This window comes from Pelodiscus sinensis, chromosome 3, assembly GCF_049634645.1.
Source record: "Pelodiscus sinensis isolate JC-2024 chromosome 3, ASM4963464v1, whole genome shotgun sequence".
Classification (NCBI taxonomy): Eukaryota; Metazoa; Chordata; order Testudines; family Trionychidae; genus Pelodiscus; species Pelodiscus sinensis.
Genome location: NC_134713.1, coordinates 200,163,627 through 200,172,274, shown reverse-complemented (window position 1 = coordinate 200,172,274; position 8,648 = coordinate 200,163,627). Strand labels below are relative to the sequence as shown.

The 8,648-nt window shown below is 64.7% G+C and overlaps 1 protein-coding gene across 1 annotated transcript; it reads left to right on the top strand.

Annotated features, from left to right (window-relative positions):
* On the top strand, positions 1 to 7,406 carry MRPL2 (mitochondrial ribosomal protein L2). Its single transcript, XM_075925926.1, has 8 exons — positions 1 to 78; positions 3,277 to 3,362; positions 4,111 to 4,279; positions 4,866 to 5,007; positions 5,205 to 5,320; positions 5,854 to 5,964; positions 6,648 to 6,721; positions 7,159 to 7,406. The coding sequence occupies exons 2-8, from the start codon at positions 3,294 to 3,296 to the stop codon at positions 7,369 to 7,371; spliced, it is 894 nt and encodes a 297-aa protein (XP_075782041.1). The 5' UTR covers positions 1 to 78; positions 3,277 to 3,293; the 3' UTR covers positions 7,372 to 7,406.
* The last annotated feature ends 1,242 nt before the right edge of the window (positions 7,407 to 8,648 follow it).

Below are 8,648 nucleotides of genomic sequence, written 5' to 3'. Positions count from 1 at the left end.
CCGACTCGGCCCCGCCCCGCCCCGCCCCGCGGACCGACCGCGCATGCTCCGCGGGGGGGGGCAGCGCCGCGCAGCGGGGTGAGTAAGGCCCCGGCCCGCGTGCTGGGGGGTGGCGGGGGCCATGGTGGGGAGAGAGCGAGGCAATGACCCCTGTGCGCTGTGCGGGGGGGAGGCCCCGGCCTGCCATGCTGGGGGGGGGGAGAGACAGAGCCCCCCCCCCGTGCTGTGTGTGTGGGGGGGAGACAGAGCCCCCCCCGTGCTCTGTGTGTGTGTGGGGGGGGGACAGAGCCCCCCGTGCTCTGTGTGTGTGTGGGGGGGGGGACAGAGACCCCCGTGCTCTGTGTGTGTGTGTGGGGGGGACAGAGCCCCCCGTGCTGTGTGTGTGTGGGGGGGACAGAGCCCCCCGTGCTCTGTGTGGGGGGGGGACAGAGCCCCCCGTGCTCTGTGTGTGTGGGGGGGGGACAGAGCCCCCCGTGCTCTGTGTGTGTGTGGGGGGGACAGAGCCCGCCGTGCTCTGTGTGGGGGGGGGGACAGAGCCCCCCGTGCTCTGTGTGTGTGGGGGGGGGACAGAGCCCCCCGTGCTCTGTGCGTGTGTGGGGGGGGGGGACAGAGCCCCCCGTGCTCTGTATGTGTGTGGGGGGGGACAGAGCCCCCCGTGCTGTGTGTGTGTGGGGGGGACAGAGCCCCCCGTGCTCTGTGTGGGGGGGGGACAGAGCCCCCCGTGCTCTGTGTGTGTGTGGGGGGGGGGACAGAGACCCCCGTGCTCTGTGTGTGTGGGGGGGGGGACAGAGCCCCCCGTGCTGTGTGTGTGTGGGGGGGACAGAGCCCCCCGTGCTCTGTGTGGGGGGGGCGACAGAGCCCCCCGTGCTCTGTGTGTGTGTGTGGGGGGGACAGAGACCCCCGTGCTCTGTGTGTGTGTGTGGGGGGGACAGAGCCCCCCGTGCTGTGTGTGTGTGGGGGGGACAGAGCCCCCCGTGCTCTGTGTGGGGGGGGCGACAGAGCCCCCCGTGCTCTGTGTGTGTGTGTGGGGGGGACAGAGCCCCCCGTGCTCTGTGTGTGTGTGGGGGGGGGGACAGAGACCCCCGTGCTCTGTGTGTGTGGGGGGGGGGACAGAGCCCCCCGTGCTGTGTGTGTGTGGGGGGGACAGAGCCCCCCGTGCTCTGTGTGGGGGGGGCGACAGAGCCCCCCGTGCTCTGTGTGTGTGTGTGGGGGGGACAGAGACCCCCGTGCTCTGTGTGTGTGTGTGGGGGGGACAGAGACCCCCGTGCTCTGTGTGTGAGGGGGAGACAGAGCCCCCCGTGCTCTGTGTGTGAGGGGGAGACAGAGCCCCCCGTGCTCTGTGTGGGGGGGGCGACAGAGCCCCCCGTGCTCTGTGTGTGTGTGGGGGGGGGACAGAGACCCCCGTGCTCTGTGTGTGTGTGTGGGGGGGGGACAGAGACCCCCGTGCTCTGTGTGTGGGGGGGGGGGACAGAGCCCCACGTGCTCTGTGTGTGTGTGTGGGGGGGAGACAGAGCCCCCCGTGCTCTGTGTGTGGGGGGGTGCGACAGAGCCCCCCGTGCTCTGTGTGTGTGTGTGGGGGGGTGCAACAGAGCTCCCCCGTGCTCTGTGTGTGTGTGGGGGGGGGGTGCAACAGAGCCCCCCCGTGCTCTGTGTGTGTGTGTGTGGGGGTGCAACAGAGCCCCCCCGTGCTCTGTGTGTGTGTGTGGGGGTGCAACAGAGCTCCCCCGTGCTCTGTGTGTGTGTGGGGGGGTGCGACAGAGCCCCCCCGTGCTCTGTGTGTGGGATAGAGGGGGGCCTAGCTCTGGCGGCTGGGACGTGCCCTTGGCGGTGGGTGTGGGGGGGTACAGCTCCCCACCAGGCTGGCTCTGCTCGGCTCCTGGAAGCAGCGGCCTGCCCTCCCTCCAGCTTCTGGCCCCTGGCCATGGGGGCAGCGCCAGCGGGGGGCAGCGCTGGCTGTGCCTCTGCATGGGAGCTGGGGGGGGGACAGGCTGTTGCTTCCTGGAACGGCCTGAGGGACGTGCTGCCCTGAGCCCCTGCATGTGCCAACCCCCTGCCCTAGTCGTGAGCCCCCTCCTGTCCTCTGCACCCTTGGGTTCCAGCACACCCCAGAGCTCTGACCCCCCGCTGGAGTCCTCACCCCACTTAGCCCAACCCTCTGCCCCGATTTCCCTCCCACTCTGAACTCCTTGGTCCCAGCCCAGAGCATCCTCCTACATCCTCAGCCCCACTCCAGGGTCTGCAGCCCAGCTGGAGCCCCCACCTCTCCTCCCCCCATCGCCTGCCACAGCCCAGACCCCCTCACTTCCGGCCCCAACCCAGAACCCACATCCACAGTCCAGAGCCTGTACCGTATCCCACGCCCCTGCACCCTGCCTGGCCCCCTGCCATACTTGGAGCCCCTCGGCTCCACCCCCCAGCCTGGAGCCCCTGCCTGCACCCCAGGGTTGCCAACTTCCTGACTGAACAAAACCCAACACCCAGGCCCTGTCACGCTCACTCCATCCCCTCTCCCTCGCCATTCGCTCCCCCCTTCCACCCTCTCCCGCTCAAAATGGGACACCTGGTCACCCTAGACCAGGGCTACTCAACACGCAGCCTGGGGCCCGTTTGTTTGCGGCCTGCGGGTGGGAGCAGAAGAGTCGTCAGTAGAATGACGTCAGGCTTCTGTTGGGGTGCGTTTTAGTAGTTCCGTTCCGTTAGAAGTGCTGTCCCGTGGGTGGAAGCGGATAACCGGGGCGTTGTATTAGGATCAGCAGGGCTGACGTCAGTGGGCCTGCGTGCTGTGTAGTGTTGCCTTCAGCTTTGTATTCGGGCCTGGCAGTGTGAAAAGCTATTTGCACAGATTTGCATGTCTATGCAACCACACTTAAGTTGCAACCCTGGGCATGTGCTGAGAGAGTCACTGTGGCCCCCGGGGCTTCCAGAGTTGAGTAGCCCTGGCCTAGACCCCTCCTCCCTTTTCCCCAGCTAGAGCCCTGACCCCCCCCCTCCAGGTGCTGACCCCCCCTAAGCCAGCCTGGTGAAAATGAGCATGTGCGGCAGGGAGAGTGAGAGGTGTGTGAATGGGGGGGCACCTCCGAGAAGGAGCAGGGCGGGGCCTTGGCGGAGGAGGGTCCAGAGTGCTGTTTTGTGCCAGTAGAAAGTTGGCAACCCTAGTGGGGGGGAGTGAGGCACGGTGCCCACTTGGAGCTGGGCGGGGGGATGGTGAGTGAGGCGTGGGCCCCCTCTGTGCTCTTCCTGCTGGTCACTGATCTCCTGTCTCTGCTCTCTCCCCAGCCAGCAGCGCTGCCGCAATGGCTGTGTCCAGCCTGACTCGGGCTTTAGGGGCCCTGCTTCTGTCCTCTGCCCCGAGCCTCCCCCAGGTACCGGCCTGTGGCCCGTCCACCCGAGGGGGGGAGTGGGAGCATGTCCTATGCAGCATGGCAAGTTCTCATGGCGCCTGTCTGGTGTGGGGTGGGCGCATTCCTCTGGGCAGGCCTGGGGCTTGGTAAGGGGCCTGCAAGCTGAATGCCTACGCAGATTGCCCTGAACATCGTTGTGACACGAGTTGTCGTGTAGAGCATATCTTGGGTCATTTGGCCAAGGGGTCCCCAAAATCCAACCTCCACCCCCACCTGCATGCAAAAAACCCCGAGGTTTGCACGCAGCGGAGAACAGACAGGCTCGGTGCATGCCAGAGGTGGGGGGAGCTGACACCTGAGCCCACTTTTTCTTCCAACTCCAGGGAAATGTCCAGTTAAAAAGGAACATGGTGAGGGTGGCAGGAAGGTCAGAGGGGCTCGGCCCTTCTGTGTGCTTCTGAGTCGCTCCCCATGGGAATTAATTCCTAGACTTCAGATATGCCCCCCGCGTGGAAAACTGGTGCTGCAGATGGCGTCCCTTGGGGAGCTGGCAGAGCAAAGGGGCTGTGGGTAGCTTTTCTCCCACAGTCCCTGGAGTGCCAGCTTTACTTTTTGTCTGGAGGGGCAGCACCCGTCTGCCACTGTCACCGTGTGTCAGACCCTCCCATCGGGTGGCATTGCAGTTGTAACCTCGTCACTTCCGACCCCAATGTCTCCCTGGGGCTGGAGGGCAGCTCTCTGAGTTCCATGTTTGGTTTGGATTTCCCAGATAGCTCAGCCTCCCAGGCTGGTCTGCCTTGGGAGGCAGCTCCTCCCTGCCTGCCATGGGTTCAGCACCTCCGCGGCCCTCTCCACCACCAACCCTCTGTGGAAATGCAGGATCAAGTACACAACCAGACCCATCGGCATGAAAAAGACGGGTGGCCGAGATCACACGGGTACGTCTGGCGCGCGGATTCCCTGGTCCCTCTCATCTTTTCCATCCAGGTGTGGATTTTTCCCATCCGTGTGCAGAATAACATTTTGATGTGCACCGAGGCATGTGCCAATGTGCACCATCCATAGAAACAAAACCCAGCAGTGGCCACTCTGCTACATAGCTGAGCAATATTGGAATCTCTCCTGAGTGGCTGCACAAGCGCACGGCTGACAGGGAACGCTGCCCTGCAGCAGAGGGAGGTTTCAGAGTGACGCTCAGGGGACCCCATTCTCCTAGGGGGGAGGGAGATAGAGGAAGCAGAGAAGTTAATGGCCCAAGGTCCAGGCCATGGGTCCAGGAGGGCTCTGCCCTCCAAGGCTCTGTTGTATGTGTGGGGCCTGCTCCTGCATGCAGGCCGGGGGGGGGGTGGCGGTGGCATGCGGGCCATGCAGGGACAGTGAGCTGCAGGAAGCTGGGGCGTTAGAATGCCCCAGCGTGGCCAGACCCTTCCTCTCACAATCCGGCGCGTAGGTGGACAGCCAGCGTTCCCCGAAGGGGGGCCCGGGGTGGGACCGGCTCAAGGGCGGCTCTTGGACTCTGTGCAGGGCGCATCACTGTCCATGGTATCGGAGGGGGACACAAGCAGCGCTACCGCATGATTGACTTCCGGCGCCTGCGCTACGAGCCCGGGGCTGAGGAGGGCCCCTTCGAGGAGAAGGTGATCCAGGTCCGGTATGACCCTTGCAGGTGAGGGGCATGGATCACGTTTTGGGCCTGTGTCTTGGGTGTGGGAGGGCAGGGCACGGGCCTGGCTGCCCTACGTGGCTGGGGCCCAGGGGAGGTGGCGATGCTGTCTCACGCTGTGGGAGCCGGGGGCGAGGCTGGTCGGCTCGCTGCCCTCCCCACCACAGCGCCCTCACGGAGCTCTTCTCGGCCTGTGGCAGGTCAGCTGATATCGCCCTGGTGGCTGGCGGCAAGCGGAAGCGCTGGATCGTTGCCACAGAGAACATGCAGCCTGGCGACCTCCTCAAAACCTCCGGACACATAGGCAGGATGGCAGGTGAGCCTGGGTGGGCTGCTCTGGCAGACACCTGCTGGCTTGGTCCCAGGGCACAGGCCTGGCTCCCCGGGGTGCTGCCGTGCCTGTGAGGGGCCGCACGTCTCCGTCAGACCCTGCCTCGGGGTCACACCACAGCACTCCGTCTACACCCAGTCTTGTAGCTGCTTCGGGTGAGGGGTCAGGTGGAAGGAGCCAGCTCGCTGGGACACCAGACAGGCCCCTCTGGTGCAGGGCTGCAGGGTTTGGGAGAATCGTGCGAGAGGGGAAATTGACTGACGGTTGGGGGGAGTTCACATGTTCTCATCTTGCTGTGAGGGCCTCCCCTGAGTGTGGGGCACAGACTCAAACCGGAGACGTTGCCTTGGAGCCGGCGCTGCAGAGTCAGAGGCCGCACTGCCTCCCATGGAGTGAGGGGTTAGGCCAGGTCGGATGCTGCTGGGGTCGGGAACTGGAGAAGCCCCATTGTGGCCTCCCTGGAGCCGCTGTGATCAGCTGACTTGGTGCTAGCTTGCGGATGGGGCTTTGTCTTTCAGTCTCTGCCAGTGAGGGGGATGCGTACCCGTTGGGGGCGCTGCCCGTGGGGACCCTGATCAACAACCTGGAAAGCCACCCCGGGAAAGGAGCGCAGTACATCCGAGCAGCAGGTGAGACGGGCCCTCACCGGAGCAGGCCTGGCCTCGTCCCTCTGGGCAGGGGAGCAGCCTGGATGGCGTTGAGTAGAGGCCAGCCAGTGGATTGTGCCGGTTTGCCTGCAGGCAGGCTAGACTCTCCCTCTGGCTCTGATCTGGGTGCCCAGCCCCAGAGATCTGTGGGTGCTGGTGTGAAGTGGCCAGCAGGGGGTGCCTTGCTCTGGGGAGGCAGGGGCCTGTGGGTGCTGCGGTACCAGTGCTGATTCCAGCTGGTATCAAGAGCCCCGCTCTGGCAGCTCTGCCCCTTGGCTGGGGCGAGTTTTTCCTCTTGCTTTGCTGGGGATGCAGCTTTCCCCTGCCAGAGCTGAGGCCTGACCTTCCCGAACAGCAGCTCCTAATAGCCTAGTCCGTGGGCGAGCAGTGTCCCCCGGGACAGGGGCCCCTTCCCAAAGCTACTTGCCTGCCTCAGGCCCAGGCCTGGGGCAGTTGCCTACACTGGGGCTCTGGAACGCTCCCTCCCTGTGGAGTGTGCCTGTCCCCCCTGCACCCGTCAGAGAAGGGAAGAGGGGAGGGCCCTGTGCATCCGGGACACAGCCGCTTCTCTCCGAGGCACTGCCAAGGGCTCCTGCTTGTTGGCTGGTGGGGACCGTTGTTGAGGGAAGCAGTAAACTAGCTTGCCCTTTCCTCGTGTGCTGCAGGGACCTGTGGGGTGTTGCTGAGGAAGGTGAATGGAACGGCCATCGTGCAGCTGCCCTCTAAGAGGCACATGCAGGTAGAGAGGGGAGAGCGGGGAGCAGGCGGGGGGTGCGCACGCATCTCTGCCTGGACGCTGAGCAGTGGCTGCAGCGCCAGCCACAGAGGAGGAAACGTGCGGGTCGTGGTTGGGTCTGTGCTCGGGCCATGGGCACTGCAGCACCTAGGCCTGTGGAACGTGGACAGGCCACGGAGCTGGGGCCAAGAGGGCAGCCAGTGGTGAGACGTAGCTCTCAGCTCTGCCCCAGGTTAGGGAAATCCTGCTGTGGTGGGGTGGGGGTGGCCCAGTGCCTGCCAGGCTGCCTATGCATCGGAGGGGTTCCACGAGAGCACACCGAGATGTTGGGGCTGTGGCCAGTGTCTGCAGGCGGCAGCGGCCAAGCACGCCCGTGGCTCCCCTCCCGTGGGTGCTGTCTGCCTGGATGCGCCTGCTCACGGCCGCTCTTCCTCCCGCAGGTGCTGGAGACCTGCATGGCCACGGTGGGGAGAGTTTCCAACATTGAGCACAACAAGCGGGTCATTGGGAAAGCTGGCCGGAACCGCTGGCTGGGCAAGCGCCCGCACACTGGCTTATGGCACCGCAAGGGCGGCTGGGCGGGGCGCAAGATCAAACCGCTCCCGCCCATGAAGAGCTACGTCAACCTGCCCTCGGCCGCAGCCCGGGCCTGACGCCTGGCTCCTCTCAATAAAATCCACCCGAGTGAGCTCTTGTCCTGCAGCGTCTGCTCTGCGCAAAACTGCCAGAGGGCCGTGGGGCCGCGTGGCACTATGGCCATGTGCCGGCCCCCTGGGGTGTGGGCACGGGGCGACTGGCCCCATCCTCGGGGCTCCTCTGGGCCTTGGGCCACGGAGGTGGCAATGTCTGGAGTGTTCAGCGGATTTGTCCCCTTTAGCATTAATCCATGCATCTTCCCCTTTCCCCAGAGCCCTCTGCACAGCCAGGGACCCGACCTCAACCACCTGGGCCGGCACAGTCAAGGTCCTTGTTCTCTGAGAAGGGGTGGGGGGGCTCACGGGTCACCCCCTTCCTACTGAAAGTACTGGACCCTTCGCAGAACCTCGCTTCTGGGGCTGGAGATGCCGCAGGAATCTCGAGGTTATGGCTGACTTAATCTCTCGCCTGTCCTGTTGCCTGCAGCATACAGCGGGTGCCCCCCAGTTACCTCTGTGTCCCACAGTGAGGTTGGCCCGGCCCCAGCGGTCTCCCTCTGCATTATGCCAGGGCAGGGCATGCTACCAGGCCGCTCTCATTCTCTTCCCGCAGCCGTGGATGAGAGAGCCACGGGGTACTGCTTTGGCACAGGGCATGGGACGGCTTTGGGCCCCCTGCTGGCCTTGACTCACATGGCGTTTCAGTTGTAGCAGAGATCTGTGCCTGGGAGGGAATGAATGTCAGGTGCTGGCCTAATGTCAGACCTGCTGGGATGAGCCAGGAATGGCAAGCCGAAGACCTGGGTCTGTGCCCTGCGGGAGGTGACGCTGGAGAAACTGGGGCCGGAATGGGTGCCCTTAAGGAGGACACAAGGGGCCTCAGAAGTGCAGTTAACTCCAGAACTGTGATGCCCAGAATCAAAGGGGCAATCCATGCAGAAAGCCTGTGCACCTGGATTGCAGATACCCCGAGGTAAGCCTGTGGGGCCTGGCAGGAGCTTTTCGCAGCAGGCACTAGTCCCCGGCTCCTCCCTTCTGCAGCCTCAGCTTCTCCAGAGCCTTTGTGGCATGATGGCTGGGTTCCACCTCAGTGCTCCAGACCTGGTACTCTGGCTGGTGCCAGAAGCAAGGAGAGTTGGAGGGGGGTAGAGAGGTAGGGGGTGGCCAGGGTTTGGAGAGGAGGAGGGGGCTGAGCCATGCCTGCCTACCGAGCCCTCCATCCAGTTTCAGAACCTAATGTGGTGCTCAGGCAGAATGCGCATGGGGGGGAGACGAGCAGGATACAAGGCTCAAGA

Excerpts from the sequence above, each read along its gene's own strand:
- MRPL2 (XM_075925926.1), top strand. The coding sequence starts at position 3,294 with ATGGCTGTGTCCAGCCTGACTCGGGCTTTAGGGGCCCTGCTTCTGTCC. Across the intron at positions 5,008-5,204 it reads GTCCGGTATGACCCTTGCAG|GTCAGCTGATATCGCCCTGG; the intron begins GTGAGGGGCATG and ends GGCCTGTGGCAG. Across the intron at positions 5,965-6,647 it reads GCAGTACATCCGAGCAGCAG|GGACCTGTGGGGTGTTGCTG; the intron begins GTGAGACGGGCC and ends CGTGTGCTGCAG.